The sequence below is a fragment of the Antechinus flavipes genome, chromosome 3, assembly GCF_016432865.1.
Source record: "Antechinus flavipes isolate AdamAnt ecotype Samford, QLD, Australia chromosome 3, AdamAnt_v2, whole genome shotgun sequence".
Taxonomy (NCBI): Eukaryota; Metazoa; Chordata; class Mammalia; order Dasyuromorphia; family Dasyuridae; genus Antechinus; species Antechinus flavipes.
In genome coordinates this window covers 30,330,320-30,350,440 of record NC_067400.1, presented here as the reverse complement: position 1 = coordinate 30,350,440, position 20,121 = coordinate 30,330,320, and the positions used below count along the sequence as shown (strand labels likewise).

General features: G+C 37.5%; 1 protein-coding gene across 2 annotated transcripts in view; it reads right to left on the bottom strand.

Moving 5' to 3' along the window:
- FNDC3B (fibronectin type III domain containing 3B) overlaps window positions 1-20,121 on the bottom strand; it is a 366,338-nt gene that overhangs the window by 43,793 nt on the left and 302,424 nt on the right. For both annotated transcript variants that reach the window (XM_051983177.1, XM_051983178.1), the window contains exons 17-22: window positions 18,271-18,389; window positions 15,904-16,009; window positions 14,535-14,707; window positions 11,924-12,037; window positions 10,915-11,064; window positions 4,761-5,041 (exon numbers count right to left, since the gene is read on the bottom strand). In XM_051983177.1, the coding sequence (XP_051839137.1) occupies window positions 4,761-5,041; window positions 10,915-11,064; window positions 11,924-12,037; window positions 14,535-14,707; window positions 15,904-16,009; window positions 18,271-18,389 (943 nt within the window). The remainder of the gene's footprint in view (window positions 1-4,760; window positions 5,042-10,914; window positions 11,065-11,923; window positions 12,038-14,534; window positions 14,708-15,903; window positions 16,010-18,270; window positions 18,390-20,121) is intronic.

The following is a 20,121-nucleotide window of genomic DNA, read 5'->3' as shown; positions in this document are numbered from 1 at the left end:
GTTTACCTCAGTTTCCTCATCTGTAAAATGAGCTGGAGAAGGAAATGGCTAATTACAAAAACAAAACAAAACCCCAAATGGAGTCATGAAGAGCTACCATTGAAAAACCACTGAACAACAGTCAATTCAACTAGCTTAGAGATAAGGCATGAGCTCAAAGCAAAGCTTGTTCTTTCCTGGTGCTTTTCCTCAGCCTTTTGTGAGCCTTTCTGATATATTTGTGTTTGTCCTCACCGTGAATCACTACCCAAAGTCTGCAATTGAATCTTCACTCTTATACCAAAACACTGAGTCATATTCCTTATCTCCCCTCCACAATCAGCCAGTTAACTAGGCTTTATCAAGCATCTACTAGGTACCAGGTCCTTTCTGTTCACCAGATCAACAGGAAAGATGACAACTTAATGCTAAAGCTGTTGACTTCTATTAGTCTGCAAAGTGATGGTCTCAGGTCTAACATCCTAGAAGGGTCAACTGAGAACACAATATGAAGATTCTTTGTGGGTTCCCACCAAGACAATAAAACCAGAAGAAAAGCTAACTTTGAATGCAACAGTTTTTAAAAGCTCCTTCCTTTAAAAAAAAAAAAAAAGACCTAATTTGCTTCAACACTTTTTTGGGATCAGAACTGATTTTTTCTTTCAAAATAAAGATTCACAAATTACATCCATCCAGATTCAAATACATGTTTTCAATTCAAGTAGCAACTGATTTAGCTGACCTGTGTCATTTATTCCCCTGCTACAAGCTAACGTTAGCCATCAAGATATGACTACACATTGTTCAGAGAGGGAAAAGCACTGCTGAGCCACATCCAACAAGCTACATGACTCTGCAGCATCAGGGAAAATTATCCTTTACAAAACCTTCGGCATTAGTTCTAAATGCCCATTCTACATGGAGTTTGAGCTTTGGCTTACCCATTTCTCTGAAATGGGCCCGTCACAACAGCTGGTATTAGTTTATTTCATATCACCTAATTGGCTCTGCACTCTAATGTCCCATCAGAACTTGGCTCTTATTTATTTATTTGTTCATGCCTGCATGCATTCATTTATTGATTTATTATTTAAGGGAAATCACTTCAACACAGAATTCCCTGGAAGAGGCAGCAAGCTGTTTGTAAAACAGTCTCTCAAGATTCCTTGGAAACATTATTTGCTCTCTATATGACGTCATTAGCATAAGTGATTCCAGCAAAAAATAACAATTGATGAATCTAAATAGGTAATGAGTCATTTAGTGCCATTGTGATAAAAAATGGCCTCAATGACTTTACTTAGATAAGGAAAATCACTCTGGAGGATTATGGTGAAGAAATTGCAAGTGAGAAATTATCCAATGATTAGCCCATCTTACATCAATCACAGCAATGAAATATAACAAAAAAACATGAGGAAATTAAGCTCTTTGAGAGCAGGGGATGTTTTTTCCCCAAGTATCTCTGACATCTAACATAATATCTGCTACATAGCACTGGTAAGAATAGTAGTAGTGAAAGTGATAATAATAATAAACATTGCAAACATCTGCAAAATATTATTTTATGTGATCCTCACAATAACCCTAAGAGGTGAGTTTAAGTGACTGACCCAAGGTCATATAGTTTGAGTAAGTTCCAGTTTTTAAAAGCTCCTTCCTTTAAAAAAAAAAAAAAGACCTAATTTGCTTCAACACTTTTTTGGGATCAGAACTGATCTTTTCTTTCAAAATAAAGATTTAAAAATTACATCCATCCAGATTCAAATACATGTTTTGAATTCAAGTAGCAACTGATTTAGCTGACCTGAGGAAGCCATCAATAAAAAGAAAATGTACCCATACACACCTAAATCTTTATAGTAGCACTTTTTTGTGAAAACTAAAAATTGTAAACGAAGTCGATGTCTGTCAATTGGGGAATGGCTAAATAAGTTGTGGTATGTGAATGGAATGGAATATGATAATGCTGTAAGAAATGATGACTATGATGACAATCTACCTGAACTGGTTCACTGGAAAAGATAGTGGGGATAAACTATGATGATATAAACAGATCTATCTATCTATAAAACAGAAGACATCAAGAAAAAAACTTAAAAAAAAAAAAGATTTGAGATCAGATCTTCCTGATTCTTGATCCAACACTCCATCTATTGTACCAACTAGCTAACCTTACTAAATACTTAATATATGCTTGTTTAATTGAACTGAATTACTTCCTGAAATCAATTATAAAAGTAAGTTTTCTCAATTAGTTATTACTACAAAGGTCCAAACAAGGTAAGTTTTTATTTTAGCTGAAGTCTTTGAATTCTGATATTTATGGTTTAAAAAAAAAGTAATAATTGCATTTAATCAGATTCTAACATTTTTTAGGCCTCAGAAATTAAGTGTAATGGGTGAGGAATGGTGATTTCTATTGGGAGAAGTAACTTGACTTTAAGTAATTCCTCAAATGGTCAGTAAAGAGGCAGGAAAAAATTTATAATTTGTTACTCTCAAAGGATTCCACACTCCACTCTAACCTCTAACTGAATGAGGGTATCATGGATGTAAATCAACTTAGATGAGTTGTTCTTTGAGAGTCTGGTTGAAGAATCAGCCAATAAAAGTAATAATCTCTATTCTTCTAGCTATAGATACCCAAGGCTTTTTGTTGTTGTTGTTGTTAGAAGATGATAAGCCTCTAGACTGTTCTTCAAAATATGTACTAATTGTGAAAAAGAAAATTTCTGCTACTCTACATACAGTGACATAAAACTTGATTATCAATAATCAAATTCTTTTTTCTATTTATCTCTCAATTTATCTATCTACCCATCCATCCCTTCATCTATCCATTCAAATGTATTCCTTGATTAATTCATCTACATATCTCTCTATTCATCCTCCCATCCACCTATCTCTCTATCCATCGCACTTATCCATAGTCATTCACCCATTGGCATTTATTTAGCACATAGAGATCTAACAATAAATCCTATGCTTGTAGGAGAAATAAAAAGAATTGCTTTTTATTCCAGAAGAGTTTGTAAATGGGAGGAGAAAATACAGAAAAAAAATACAAATAACTTATGAACACGTACAAAATAATATAATTTGTTATGAATATAGGCACATGTATATATATATATACACATATATATGGAATAAAGTATAGTGGGTAAGACAGTTGGCCTTAGTGTTGGGAAGAGGCAGATTCAAATCCTGTAAGTGATTCTCTATCCACTCCCCCATGCCTGTTGGTACAAAGAACGTGTCAAAGTTTCCCCTAACTTGTACTGCAGTTAATGTTAATTTTTAATGTCAGTCAGTCAATTAACATTTCTTAAGCACCTACTATGGGTCAGGTCCAAACTGCCTGTACTTGAGGATCTCACAGTCTGATGGGGAAAGTGCCTGCAAATGGTTACTGGAAGGTTCAGTGTGATCCAGAACATGTTTTCTACAAGACCAGACTCCTGGTCTTCCCCTCCAGAACCAGGAAACAGCCCTGGTTACTTTAAATTTAGCTCCAAGATGAAAAATTACCACATTTTAAATTGGCGTCCCGGGTGGTCTCCAGCAGATTTCATTTACCCAGCAAAAAAGCCAATGGCAATGTCTGAGGGTACCAATTGTAGGGAAAATTGTTTTAATAACAGTCATAAATCATTTGGGAAAAGCACCCCCATGTGATCTGACTGATCTCCACCAGTTTAGAAAAACAACTCATCCTTCCTTCCATTAGGGATGATGCTAGTCTGTTTGTGGCAATGCAGAGAAAGAATAAGCTCAGTGTAAGAACAATATGAAACTGCTGTAGATTAACAGCAAAACAACTACCTTCCAGAAGCTCTTTATGTGAACCTTTTGCCTAAAATGCATCCCTGCCCATCCCTTATTTTGCCCAGAATATCATGACCTATTCATTTATATTTTTACTCATTTCTGGGGAGAGAAGAGGACGGTTAAGAAGTTCCTTTGACCAAAATTACATCTTTATCTTCTTGAAATACTAACTTTGTAGGTGGCCATAATCACTGCAATTATGTTCCTGAAACAATTGTGAACCAGATTTTGTGGACTGTTAGGGGTTCAGGTTGAGAAACCCAACCCCTGTGTAGTTCTCTTAAATAAGAATGGCTAACTAGATATTGATTCATCAGAAAGGATTCTTGGCCAGCTCCCTCTTTAACTGAGGTCGAAAGTATAGGGAAAAATACAGTAATTCCCCGTGAAGAAAAGTCTTCTCTAATGTAGATTTGCTACAATGCCATCCTTTAGCAAATGTCTGATTAAAATCTAATTCAATTATCCATAAGTTGTCCTATCAGCAGCCTGGTTTAAAGAGAACAACATCCTGGTTCTAGTGAGCTCATTAGGACTGGGAACCCCAGGTGAGGGAAGTCACTCTCCCAGTGTAGGTCAGCATGGTCACTGAACCGCCAAAGAATTGATTCTCAAGCTGTCTTCTGGAGACTTTTGATCAAAACTAATTTTTGTGATAATACTAACATGTTTAGCTTTCTCATGTAGAAAATACCAACACATAAGCAAAAGTTCTTTGGGGAGGAAGTCTTAAAGTGTTAAAAGATGATTTAGAATAAGAAGGGGCAGGGTCAGTGTGTGACTAGAGATGGCATTCAAATCCAGGTTTTCTCAACTAATGAAGCCAGATCTCTATGTATTCTGCCTTGTGGCTGCTGATTTGTTAACAATCAATATTCACTCATCCTTGACTCTAGCGTCTGCGCTTGAAGCTCTGGGATCTTGTTCTAACCTAAGAATCTACTCACCGATAGGAGGTTTCTGGAAGGAGGTTCTTAATCACGTAGCTCGTGGCATCGGTTACTGTAATGCTGTTCTCTCCCAGATCAATGTTGTAAGCGATGATTTCCGATCCATTATTGCACGGCTCTTCCCAGTTCAGTACAAGGCACATGGAAGGTGATGTTGGGCAGGCACCGAAGGTCTCTTCCTCCAAGACGTAGAGGGTGGAGACAGCATCCGGGGCCGAGGCTGGTGTCCGGCAGGATACAAGGTCACTGTACGGTCCTGCTCCTGCCTGATTGCTGGCCTGGACATTAAAACAAAAAAGACAGTTGGCAACGTATCTATTAGCTGTCAAGTCCCACTGAAAATAAGAAGAATTAGCTTAAACTTCATTCTGGAAGGTGAATCCCTGGGTAACCTGGGAAAACTAGTCTCACCAGCCTTGGTTTCCTCATCCACTGGGGAATGACCAAGAAGTTGTGCTACTGTGTTGGAATACTACTGTACTATGAGAAATGGAGAGGAAGGTGGTTTTAGAAAAATCTGGGAAGATTTATATGAACTGATGCAATGTGAATTGAGCAGAATCAGGAGAACATTATACACAGTAACAGTAGTATTGTTCACGGCAATGCAGCAGAATAAAGTCAGTCTGAGAACAATATGGAATTGCTGAAAATTAAAAAGCAAAATGACTACTTCCCACAAGCTCTGACATTCTTTCTAGCTCTCTCACTTTTTTTTTTTTTTGATGTCTCTCTGTGTATGTATCAATGTATATGTGTGTATATGGGTATATATAAATAGAAACACACACAAATTTAAATTTATTTTGTTAAATATTTCCCAATTACTTATAAAAATTTAAAAATTTTTAAATCAATTAAAAATAAAATAATATATCAAAAAATTTGAATTCCAAATTCTCTCCTTCCCTCTTGTTCCTCTGCTACCTTGAAAAGGGAAATAATATGATATCAGTTATACATGTGAAATCAAGGAAAATGTATTTTCACATTAGCCAGGCTGCCTAAGAAAACACAAACATGTACACACACACACACACACAATAAAGGAAGTTTAAAAAGTATGCTTCAATCTGCACTCAGAGTTTATTGCTTTGCTCTCTGGAGGTCGATGGTATTTTTTATCACTTGTCCTTTGGAATGGTCTTGGATTATTGTCTTGATCAGAGTAGCTAAATTTCCCACAGCTGGTCATCATTCTAATACTGCTGTGACTATGTACAATGTTTTCTTGGTTCTGCTCACTTCACTTTGCATCAGTTCACTTAAATCTTCCCAGGTCTGAAACTACCTCCCTCTTCATTTCTTATAGCACAATAGTATTCCATCACAATTTGCATATTACAACTTGTCAGCCATTCCCCACTTGATGGACAATCCCTCAATTTCCAATTCTTTGTCATCACAAAAAGTCTAGTTCTGTATTTATAATAATAGCTAACTTTTTTTTTTAATCACCTACTAAACTAAGACACTAAACTAACTTCTTTACAAATATTAATTCAATCGATTCTTGCATTTATCCTGGGATATGGGCACTATTATTACCTCCATTTTTAGAGATGAGGAAACTGTAATGTACTTTGTGAACCTTTTAGTATTCTGTGAACACTATGATTATTTACAAATTGCCTTTCTTACAATGACCTGTTGAAGTAGGCAATGTTATTATCATCCATAATTTTACTGTTGAGAAATGGGAGACTAAGAGAAGATGAATGAATTCCCCGCAGTCTGGAACCTTGTCACAGATGTCAGAACTTCCATTTCAACCAAGATCTTCTAGCTTCAAATTTACAATTTAATTGGGCTTGTTTATATTAAATACATACTGGATGCAAAGCATTATGCTAGGTGTTGGGGACATCAAGGGAAAAAAAATGAATCTATTCTTGCCCTCACAGCACCTATATTCTAGTGGGGGAAAACAATAGGGACACATGAAGGAATCAAATGTATATTTAAGATAAAGATTCTAGTGTCTGGCAGGGATGAAGGACTCAAGAAAGGTCTCTCAAAAGAAGTGGAACAAGTCAAGCTTTGAAAGAAAAAGGAATTCCAAGATTCAGGAGTGGGAAGAACATTTCAGCATGGGGAAGGGGAGTCAACCTGGAACATGAAGCTCATTTTAGATGCCATATAACAGCATGAGATGAAACCAGTCTTGGCAACTGATTTGCATGCATATTAAGAATGACTAGATAAGAAAGTTCTTACATGGAGATATGAAAAAAGTAGATAAAGTAAGAAATAATAACAATAAAAATAATGATGAGAGTAGTGACAAATAAGACACCAAAGCTATAGGTAGAAAGTCCTAAAAGGAGTATAATTAATTGTATTTTTAATTTAGTGTGCTGTACACTTAAGTAAAAAGTTAATTTCACAATGTTACTTATAAAGAAAAACAGTAAATTGCCTGAGAGTGTTATTGGCCTTTAAACTAATTGCTAGAAATTTTGATGGCAGTTGAATAGGGATGGAGAGAAGGACCTTTATTTCAATTCTCCCATATCTGGTAATGAGGCTGACTAGAGAGGAATGAATCTACTGTTTAAGAAATAAATACCAGGTGAACCAAAGCCCAGATGTTCACTAGCCTGCAAAAGCATCTTTCCCTATGACTTTATGAACCATATTCTTCAAAGCTGCCAACACCAGAAATACAGGGCTGCTCCACCAGACAATAAGCCACCTGTTAGTAGAGGCTTTGGATGTGGACCAGCCAGGAAACCACTGTTTCTACCTGCACATCGCAGATTGAGAAACAAAGCAAAAGAAACCCCCCTAAATGCTCTGAAATGTTTCTTTACTCAGCGAGTTCATACCAGGTTCAAACACATTGCGAAACCAAGAGCATCCAGGGAAAACAGGGCTTCTCATAAACCTGGCCCAAGGTTTCAGAATGTACTGAGGGTTATTATTAGCTTTTGGTTCCACTCTGGGATGCATATGGAACAAATGTGAATATTGACCATCACTCAGTGGCTGTCCAAAATTGGAATAGGTTCCATCATGGGAGGGTTGTTGGACCACTTGTTGGGTCTCTTATAGAGGAGATTTTTGTTATAGCTGGGATTGGACTAAATGGCCTCTGTGGTCCTTTTCAATTGATTCTAGGATCATTTTCTTATTTATAAAAAATAATATTCTGCTCTCATTTTTGAAAAATAAAAATGCAATTTAGTACAGGAAAACAAGGTATTTCTTAAACACTCACTAGGCATCTTGTGCTAGGTATACAAATAAGAAAAATTACCCCTCAAGGTGCTTCCACTTTTCTTAGGAGAAAGAGTGTAAAGAGAGCTAAGCGATAAAAAACAGATCTCAAATAAAAACAAAGTAATAATATCTAAGGGAGAAGGAAGTCACCAACCATTAAGAGAACCAAGAACGTTCCCAGCAGGAAGGTGACATTGGAGCTGAACCTTAAGCTCAGAGACACAGGGGGTACTTGGATACCAAGAAGGGGAGGGGGCTGTACAAACCTGAAAGGTAATTGTGCCTTTTGGTGGGAGCATGAATGGTAAACATGGAAATATACTTTGAATGATTTCTTACATATAACTGAGATCATATTGCTTGTCTTCTCAATGGGGGGGGGAGGGGGAGGGAGAGGAAGAGAACTTAGAACTATATTTAAAAAAAATACATTTATGAAAAAAATAGACTGTGACTCTACCATGAAACTTCAGGATAAAACAGGGTGGATTGTGGGATACTTGTCTAGGAGTCAGAAGAAACAAATGACCACGTCCACCCACTGAGTGACCTTTGACGCCAGCTACATTTGTGAAATCAGGACATTGGACAAGAAGACTTCTAAAATTTCATCATTTTTTGTGTATCCTCCTTATGCCAATAAATGTGACACAGTGGAAAAAGCCCTTAATTCAAATATGACTCTTTCAATTCAATAAGCTTTTATTAAGCACCTATTTTTAAGTGCTTTAATTAAACACTTCCTGAGTACCAGATAATGGGGATACAGACACGAACTAAACTGTTCCTATTCTCAAAGAATTACTGTTTACTACATCAGATAGGTAACATAATTTGCCTGAGCCTCAAAACACATGATTCTAGTTTCATTTTAAAATCTATGAGAATGTTTTTTCTAATATATTAACCAGAGACACGTTATCATGGTAATTCTTCCCTCCCTCCTTCCCTTCCTTCCTTTTTTTTTTCTTCTTTCCTTCCTTCCTTTCTTGACAGAAAAAAGGAAGGAAGTAAAAGAAAAAAAAAAAAAAAGAAAGTGATTTGGTAGAAAGTGTGATGTGATCATAGCTGAGTCCCATTTCTTCATCCATGAAGGCTAGATCCCTTCTGCAAACTCTTTAGACTCTGTAAGAAATCTTTTTTTTTTTTTTTTTTTTGTGCCCATGATTCACTACCACTACCTGTGATCATGACTCATTATCACCACCTGGTGGTAGTATCTAGGTATGTGTGTGTCTATGTATACACATACACATATATTGCAGAAGTATTTACTAAATGGAACATTTTAATCCAATAATGTGCTAAAACATTTCAAATCAGACATATCACAGTCAAAAATATAATTTATTTACCCATCTAGCAACCAAAGCCCCAAAACTAATAGACAAACAAACAAAAAAGTAGCCAATGCTGGGAAGAATCGGAGCTTGAGGTCCTGGATTTAAGGAAGGTCTTTCTTTGCCATTTAATACTTTTCTGCAAGTCACTTAGCTGCATAGGGCACCAGCTTTCTCATCTGTAATATGACTAGGTTGGATGACGTGGCCCAAAATCCCTTCCCTTAGTCTAAGGGAATCCCTTAGTCTAAAGTCCCATAAAGCTGCCCCCAAAGCCATCGCCAAGCAACCTTGTGACAGAAAGTCATGAATTTAGCCAGAGACTGGAGACCCTAAAACTCTCAGACATAGAAGAGGGGCCACTGGGCATCGGTGGAGAGAGTTCTCACAAATGAAATCAGAGCTTTCATCACTTCCAACTCAGGTAACCAGGCAGAAAAAGCCATGGACTTAGCTCTTCCATTCTCTTAACTCTGAGATCCCTCTTGTCTATTATCTTCTTCCCTTCGATTGTAAGCTCCGTGAGGGTATAGGGGAAGTCTTTCTTTTCTACATTCATATCCAGTGTCGGGTGTTTAATAAATGCCTAACGGTGGGCTGATTGTGGAGTGGCAGATTGGAAGGGATGGAGGATGCTGCTGAAAGGGAAGCATCGGCAATTGGAAATAAACCCCACAAAGCTCAGGATCCAGAACTATTTAGTGCATGGAATACTGATATCCATCAACAGCCTCTGAGGTACTGTGATGTCATACTTCATTATACCACAGTGTGTAAAAGGCAGTAATATCGAGGTCCAAACTCAGCACCAGGAAGACTCCGGTGGGTTCAGGCTGGGTGACTCTGGGTATCTCTCTAAGGAAGGTGTTTCCTTACCTGAGATTTTCCTCTTGCAAAGACAGAAATAGTATCTACAATGATGCATATGATAATGACCTTGAATCATCAAAAAAAGGTCAAAACCCATTCAGTTCTCTTGGTTAAAGAGGCAATGAAAAACGGTGAAAATCAACTAAGATCGGTATAACACTTAAAGGAGTCACCTTCAGTTAAATGGAGAGTCTGTTGTTGGAGAATGCCTCATTTTGTGAAAACACCAGGTATAGAAGGGGGCCACTATGCATAGGAAGCATATTGGAGGGTATGGGAGGTGTTAGAGGGGAATATGATGTCCAGGATTTAAATTTAGATTAAGTGTACCACAATGTACTGCTTCTCCCTCCCATGAATAACACGAATGAGGAGAAAATCCTTGGGAGTTGCATGAATCACAGAGAGACTTCCTCCTTCAGCTCATTTTACAGATGAGGAAAGTGGGGCAAACAGGGCTAAGTGACTTGCCTAGGATGACACAGCTAGTGTCTGAGTCTAGAATTGAAATCAGCACTTTATTCAATGTACCAAACAGCTGCCTTCTGCCTGGAACATAGTAGGCACTTAATAAATGCGGGTTTTCTTCCTCTTTCCTTCCTCTGCTTAACCTTTGTTTGATCCCTTCTAATCATGGGGTACTCACTACCCACTGAAGCAGTCCATTCTTTATGTTCAGAAGTCCTCCTGTATTTTGAGCAAGAAGGCAAATGACTTACCTGAAGTCTACAGCAATAATGTGCAGCAGGCAACAAGTCCTTTATTTCAAAACTGGTCTCTGTCCCATGATACACGGGTTCTAGGGATTCTTCATCTTCTCCCCATTCCAATCTATATTCTGAAATATCAGCACCAGAGATTTCGGGGCTCTGGAAAGAGATTTCCCTGGTTAATAACTTTATTTATTTATTTATTTTTTAAAAATCTAGCTTTATTTATATTGGCTAAAAATTAATGTGAGGGGAAGGGGAAGAGTGAGGGTTATTCCTCAGTTCTTATTTTATTTGGGATTTCAACGAGCTGTTTAAAAAAAAAATAACCTACACAGAGTGATGACACACTCATTTTCAAGAGAATTTAGTATTCAAGCTGAAAAGAGGCAGACTAAATGAAAATACTAACTATGGTAGACAAGAAAGTAACATTCAGCATGTAGGGAGGCACCTAGCACTCAATGACAAAGACAATCCAGCAATAACTTCACGTTAGAAGCACTCCCCACTCTTTCTGTTGCCATTTCCTTCTCCTTTTATGGCTTAAGGAACTTCTTCAAACATTTTGAAGAAATCAGAATTTTTTTTAAAGCTTTCTTTGTAATTTCAGCTTAGCACCGAACTTGATGCACAATAAATGCTTGTCATAAGCACTTAATAAATACATGTGGACTGACAAATTGATATATTTAGAAATCAATTCAAAGGAGTTAGACTAATTATCTGGTTTCTTTGAATAGCAAAAAGCAACCACAAATTGAAATTATCTTATCTTAGAAACTGAAATCCCTTCAAGTTTTTAAGATGCACATGAGAAACAGTGAATAGATACATCAGAAAATGATAAATCTATCTCTGGAAAGGACCTCAGATTTTAAGGGATTACCAAGTAAACATTTAGGGATCAGATTTGAACCCCTTTTTCTTAGTTGTCAATGCTCCATGACTTTGTACTTTTAGGGGCTTAGGCAATCAAAAAAATAGAGAGTGGGTTCCAATAGGGGTCATGACTTACCTCCCAACTTACTAAGACACCTGAATCAGGCGTAAAGGAAATACAAGGTGCTCGACATTGTCCAGGGGGTCCTGCTGCGGTGGTGATTTCTGATGCCTCGGAATAAGGACCATACTAGAAAAAGAAGCACACACCTATGTAAATACTGGAACATTTGAAGGCATGATTCTACTGACATTGGAAAGAAAAACTTGGATTATATCGAGATCACAGGAAAAAAGACGTATCTGAAAGAATCTGGCAAACAATAAATAGTAACTCTAGGGATCTATCTGCAACATTTTGTAAGCAAAGAGCTAAAAAAGAAATTTTTTGAGAACAACTAAAAACTATAAAAACACTTGGCCCGAGTTCATTTGGTCCAAATTTAGCTCAATCAGAATGAACAATTCAGATCTCTAAGTAGAGGTCACTGGAAATGTAAGAACTAAAAATAATCATCAATGTAGGGAATCCTAAACTGGTTTCACTCTCACTTCCTCTTTTTAGCAGGTCATTCCCTGGCTCTCTGAAAGGTGGTCAGTTCAGTGCTCAAAAGGCAGTTTGGGAACAGGAGGCCAAAGAGAGAGATGGAGGAAGAATCTTTACAAAGAGGAAGAATGAATATGAAGGAAGCACAGGAGAAAAGGAAACTCTGAAGAATGTTGGAGGCCTTCAGTAAGAAGACTGTAATGTTTCCTTCAAGTTTTTATTTCTCACCCTGGGGAAAAAAAATTCGACTACTGGAGAAGTCCCGATCCCCACGACAACAGTGCCTATTTTAAAACAATCCTCCTTTGTCTAGGTCTAATTTTTTCAAAAAACAATTTGCAATTCTTTATTGAAAAATATGACACGGACAGTCTTTTAGAACCCTGCAGTGACAAGGGAAAGTTCAATCTTCCCTTGTAAACCCCAATGTCTTATCTAGCATCCAAATTATCTAGTTAATTTTAAGATAAGTCCGTGGCAGATCCTTAAACCAGAATATTTACAATAAGGTCCTAGCCTAGTTGACCCATCCATGTCCACCTCCCTGACACATTTTTAAAGTTCCAACAAGTATATCTGAGTATACGATAGGAACGTGTTTCTCAACTTGTCCCTTAATTTGATACAAACAGCTCAGTTTAGAGGCAAAATTTAAATGGATCTAATACAACTGAATGACACGTTCACTTTTCAGAGGCCGTTTGGCTAAAAAATCTACTTTAATATTCCTTGGAGGATGCCAATAAAAATAAATAAAGATACTTATGGATGTTTAATTTTTAATGAACATCAAAACTCTCAGAAATCTAATTCTGGGTATTTCCAATTTCAAACTAGTGCCCATAGAAAGATTTTGCAGTAATGTGTCCATTTTATGAATTATTTAAAGTTTTATATTATTGCCATCTTTTGCAGTGACCCTAATATGCTCAGGGCAGCTAACCAGCAACAATTTAATGTATTCTTTGGGAATGGGCACCATCCATTCAAATAGCAAATGACCAATAGTTTGAACTGGTGATTGCACAATCAATGCCAACAGAAAATACATTGAGGGTTAACAAAATTTGTCCCTCTGTTCTCAAAAATGGAGAAATCCACTTTCTGAGCATCAGAAAACTCTTGCAAAACCATTTGTCTAAGAAAGAGACAAAGACTCAGTTTTCAGAAAATGGCCACACTACAGATCAGCTCTCAATTTTCCAAGGATGGATCATGCTGCAAATAGAATAATTTGGGCCTTTTGCTCCCCTAAGTCCTATCTTGTGCTGGTCATAAAAGACAAGTCAAATTAGTAGTTAAATACTACTGAGAAAAAGAAACTGACCCACTGGTGTTAGGTGATTAGCTCAAGTTCATACAGCACACAATTCAATTTCAAAAATAATTAAGAATAGTGTAGACGTTATTTATTTATTTTACTTTCCTACAGGCTGTTGTTGAGACATTACAATCATGTCTAACTCTGTATGGGATTTTCTTGGCAGAGAAACTAAAGTGATTTGCCATTTCCTTTTCTACTTATTTTACAAATGAGGAAACTGAGGCAGTCAGGATTGAGTGACTTGCCCAGGGTCATACAGTAAATATCTGAGGCTGCATATGAACTCAGGTCTTCCTGATTCCAGACACATTATCTACTGTACCACTTAGCTGCCCCTAGTTATTCAGAGGTAACACAGTGCTGTCAAATTGAGAACCTTGGGCCTATCTTAATGTAATATGGTCATATCAGACAGTGAGTTTCTTGAGTGTAAGAGCTGTCTTTAGCCTTTCCAGTGTCGCCATTGATTAGCCCACTACCTGACTGACTGAATAGAAATAATATAGTAATCCAACAACACTGGATCTGATGGTAGAGAACCACTTACAATCCATTACTATGGGCACATCTTAACTTCTCTGTGCCTCAATTTCCCTTTCTGTAAAATAAAAGTTAGGGATTAGGAAGGCTTCCAGAACCATGATATTGCTGATGAATTGAGTGTAAAATAAAAGTTAGGAAGTAGGATGGCTTCCAAAACCATTGTCAATATAATTATAGATTCCTGATGCCTTGAGTGGTTGAACAAAGAGTCCCAGAAAGTTTCTATAAAAGCATGATATCAATAGTATAAATATATTGTAGGATATCACTTACCCCTCCATCATTCAAGGCTCTCACCCTGAAATGATAGGTAGTTCCAGGGAGAAGATTTCCAACCGTACACTCTAAATCAGGCCCATGATATACCTCCGAAGCGACATCTTCGGGTTCAGTCATCTCTACGCTGTACTCAGAGACCTCACAGCCACTTTCTGATGAAGGAACATCTGCAAAGACAAACATTTCCCCCATTAGATCACTTTTCTTCTCTTAACTGACCTGATCACATTGTATTTTTTTTTTTAGCACAACCTTTTCAAAGATTTTTCAATCCTATTTGAGAAAGTACCGCTGTCCAGAAAGCTCCTAAGTTCAGTGCTCCCCAATTAATATGATCAACCAATCAGCAAACATTGACTAAGTGCCTACTGTGTGTCAGACATTGTTTTAGGTACTAAGGGAACAGATATTAGGGTACATGTAGATTCTACTCTCAGAATATACGCTCCCTCAGGGCAAGGATTGTATTTTCTTAATGCCTACTGGATTCTTATACAAAGCAGGTATTTAATAAACGATTGTTGATTAATTTACCTTATATTGACTCAATTATCTCAATAGTTCTGATGGCGATCTGAACGCTATAGGAGGAATTTCACTGATTTAGTCTTTCCCTCTTTTTTGGAGGGAAGGCAGGGGATTCATTAGGATTTTGTTTTATTTTATTTTTAATGAACACATTTAGCAGAACATAAGTTCCTTAATCACAGTGACAATTACTGTTTTTGTCTTTCTATCTTCTCTGCCTAGAACAATAAATGGCCCACAGTAGGGACTCAACATGGGCTTCTTAGATCTAACTGTCACACAGTAGGCACCTTACTCCCTCAAATGACTAAAAATGCAGCTTATGTTCCTAAAGTGGAGAGCTCAGATGGACAAGTGGACAAGGATCTTGCCCAAAGGAGATTCCCAATGAATCTGATTCTCATTACATTTGAATACCTCCCATCTTGGGAGACATCACCATGGAAGTATGACTTATGAATCAAGGTACTTTGGTGATAGATTTAAAAAAAATTAAATTTAAAGACAGGCACTCAGAAATCACACTTTACTCTGGGATGTCCCAATAATAATAAGGGACAAAAGGTTTGACCCAACTATCACCTGACATGGACCACCAGAGCTACATCTTTTACCTCTATTCCACCCTCATACTCAGATAAACATCCAAAGAATAAAAAAGTTATTTTCCTATTAGAACATTTGCATTATTGTGATTTTTTTTTTAGTTGTTCATGATTAAAAGTGAGAAAGAACCCTTTAAAATCCTAACAATACTGTGAATTTAGAACTCCTAGCTAGAAAAGAAAGTCTCCAATTGTGCCGAGACAACGACATGCCCTTGTTTGTAACTTACCCCACTGTAGATGGATTTCTTTGTGCTTTGCTTTCCCCACCACCCTTGGGGGCCGACACTGGCCTGGTGCAACACTGAGCGTACGGACGGGTAGACTGTCAGAACACTGTAGGGAAAGAGAGGACGGTCACTTCTTCATTCTTCATCTTTCAGTAAAATGACACAGAAGAAGTAACTCTATAACATAAACATCGTAAATGGCGTGTCCCGTGTAGAGTGTATGACAAAGACAAACATTGGCTAGTTTTTCCATAGCAAGTCATTTCTGAATCTGCTTAAGGAGGCTGCACCATATACAGGGCAGCTGCTCCACACAAAATAAATAATTTCTGAATCCAATTTGGAAACATATGTTAGTTAAGTGCTCAGACCCTAAACACAAATTTATTTTTATGAAACTCAAAATTAGAAAGACTCTTCACTGTGATAGAAAAGAAGGCTCCAATAACCTAGCCAAGTTTACTGTTTATAATTAAGCCATTTATTTTTTCTTCAAATATTGGTTAATAGTCCTCACACAGACCATACATAGACATATATAAGGACTAAAGAAAGAACTCTGGATAATATGGATTATACTGACATTATCAAACTATCACTGACGTCATAACGTGGATAGAAAATTTTATTCCCCCCCCCCCTTTTTTTAAAAACAAAAAGTGATCAATAAGGGAAGCCGATAACACAATCGGGAAAGGATAAACAGTTAGAATTATGCTTTTCAACTGACACACAACTGAGGCACCTTACAAGGGAAAATGAAACAATTTCTGGAGCCCAGAATTGAACCATGGAAGATGCTCAATATATATCCATTGATCTTGTTTGAACAATATCACTCTGAGAGAAATGAGCAAGAACAGCCTTGCATTCTTTCCATTTGGAAATTGTCTGGAAAAGAATCTTTGTCCCAATTGTCGCCTTATTTCATTTATTTCATTTCGAGGGAAATGAAATCACAAAAATCAAGAGGGGCAAGATGGATGCAACATAAAGTTGAATCTCATCTCCCAGCCACCAAAGCTTGAACCCACCCCTAGTGTCATCCTCAGTTCTTCACTCTTGTCCAGTATATTCAATCAGCTGTCAAGTCTTATTGTTGTTTCCTTTACATCTCCCACATGCATCCCTTTTCTCTACTCATTACCAAGTGAGATATTTATAAGCATTTAGCACAGCACTTGGTACATTGCAGATACTTCATAACTCCCTCCCTTCTCTTTTTTCTGTCTTCCTTCTCTCCTTCCCACACAGCCATAACTGATTTTTGGACCAGTGCAAAGGACTTCTGGTTGGGCTTGCTCAAGGCACTCGCACCTCAATTCATCCTCTAGGCTGCTGCCAAAGGGAATTTTTTCTCAAGCCCAGGTTACTCTGACCTATTCAATAAACTCTACTTCCCCCTTATAAAAGCTCTCCTTTGGGGCACTTAAAGCACTTGGTAACTTGGCCCTGTCTTCTTATATTTTTCCACCTTTCATATACTTTTATAATATAATGAGTAGGGTCTGCTCATTCCTTGGTGTACACAACACTCCATTCTGGCACATGCACTGGCTCTCTCCAAGTCTAGAACACTCCTTCCTCTTCAGTTTGTTTGTTTTTAAAGATTCAGCTCAAACTTTGCTTTCTGAATGAGATCTTTCCTTATCTGGTAATCTCCCTTCCCATCCCTGTTTCACAGAACATTCCCTTTGGGTTAGCCTCCATTTACACTCTAGGTGTTCTCCCCTGTTAGAATGTAAGCTCCTTGAGGGCAAGGGCCATGTTTTTGCCTTTTTGTCTCCCCAGCAATTAGCACATTATCTGACACATAGGAAGTACTTCATAAATGACTGTTGACTAGCTAACGAATCCTCTTGAGTAGGAGAAAAACTTCTCAATTAATCATCTATTCAAGTCCTCCCTGCTTGTTGCTCCCAACAAAAATCATTAACTCAAAGATGGAAAGTGTGAAATTTAAAAGCACAATTCCTTCAACAATAGTGTGTTTTAAAAATATCTTTTCCCTACTCTTTGAACAGAAAGCAAAGGGCATGGGGAAATATCTATCTTATATGGCTACTGCTAGCATTAGCCACAGTTTATCCTTGAACTTGTGTAAAAAGCACAATCTGACTTCTTCTAAGGAACAATTATACCACCAGCTCTACCAAATGGGAACCATCGTTCATGTGCAGTTCTCAACACTTCAAAACCAAAGACCGTTTTCAGAAATCCCATTCCAGATCCAAATGAGCAGGATATGTGGTTCTTCCCACCAAAGCGCACTGACTTTTCAAAGAAACAAACTAGGAAATTAATCAAATGGCCAGAGAAGGCTCAGCAAAATAACTTTTTTTTTCTCTACTGAAACACAGCACCCACCTGACTATGTCCACCAGTGCTGATGCAGCATGCCCGGAGTTTATACAAAGTGCCCGGCTTCAAGTGAGTAAAGGTATATTCTGTAGTGGAGCCGCTATACGCCACATCCCACTGATTTGCTGGAACAGAAGATGAATGATAATGTGTCATCGACACATCACTGACTCCTTCAGGAAATTGGTCTGTTTGTCTTTTTCTTTTAAATTAAGCTGGGCTTCTTATCTGATAAAAGACTTGGTAATATGGTCTTACTTTTAAATTTCCATTTTCTTAGCTTTTTAAGAAAAGGCATCATTTGATTTACTTAATTATGTTGACTGTAATAATTAGTATTTATATAGTTGTATTTTAACAGCTATTGAATTCTCATGGAATTAATCTTGGATACAGGAAAGCTTAAGAAATAAGTGATGATGGAGTCGGAAGGAAAGAAAAAATAAAGACAATATTGAGAAAAGTGCTAGAAAACAAGCCCCCACTTAGAACTATTTGTGGTTCAGGTTGCTCTTCTGAGTAGGAAGAATTCTGACACTGTCTATGGTATTTACTCCCTTTCTAAAGGGTTGGCTCCTTTTATTCTCATCAGTTGTAAATTTAGAGGGTTGGGGAAGACACCTCTAAAGTGCATTTAAATCTTGGACCTAAATCTCAGAAGACGAAACCATATGAATTATTGCAGATGAACCAAGAAGGTCTCTTTGCCTAAGTTTAAAAAATGTCAGAATGGTGTCACCATGTTGGAAGTTCTAGCAATAGAAAGTCAAGCTTTTGAACAAACCACTGTCCTCTTATTGAAAATACTCCTGGGGAGTGTAACATCTTAAGCCATTATTACTACAGAGGAATATGAATATCAGGGAAGATGGCAAAAAAAATATATATATAATCTAAATGAGCTGCCTACATCAAATGAATCTGCTGGCTAATTACTTAATCCTTTACTTCATTACCCATTGGGGAAAGTCTTTAAATTTTAAACACCTCCAATAAGTTTTATTAGCAATCATGAAATGTAAATAGACTGTCAATATTTGAGTTACAGATCCTACAAATTCATTATTCCTCAACAACAGTTTGCCATGCTTATTAAGTGATCCTGCTGCATATAAAGTTTTCAGGAAATGTGAAGGTTCAGAAATGCAGATTAAGTTTTCTTATTTAAAAAGCAGATTGAGCTTTGGACAGAGTCTGTGATAGTTTTTCAGTCCCACAGAATTCTTTTGCTATAATCATGAAATAAAATCCAGCTGGGCATGGTGGTGCACACTTATAATCTCTGCTTGGGGGAGGCTGAGGTTCTGAAATACAATAGGGTAAAAGCCAATCAAATGAATGTACTAATAAGGCTGAGGCCTCAGGGGTCCCCAGGCTACCTACGGAGGAGTAAATTGATCCAGGTCAGAAAACAAAGCATGTCCAAGTTTCCATGCCCATCAATGGTGGGATCAGGTCAACAGTGGCCCCTGCATGTCTAGCCCATGAAATATAGGGAGACTTAGGTCTCAAAAAGGAAAAAAAAAAGAAGAATTTCTCCAACTAGAAAGGAAAGTAAGAAAAAAGAAACCAACCAGCTAACTGAAACAAGGCTCATTTTTTTACTCCAAAAGGTCCAGGGTCTACTAGAGGCTTTCCATCCAAGAGATGGGATGGTTTCGTGCAAAGCTGCAGTGATAATTAAGAAGTTCAAAGAATCCTTTTCGAGCCTCCCTTTAAGCCTTAGCAATAAAGTACTTTGGGGAAAAATAAAAGATTGGCAGATACCACCTTACATTCTAACATGGGTAGCTAATGGACATAGAATATTGTTGGCCAAGTAAGGATCATTTGGGGAGTCACAGGAATGGTGAATGG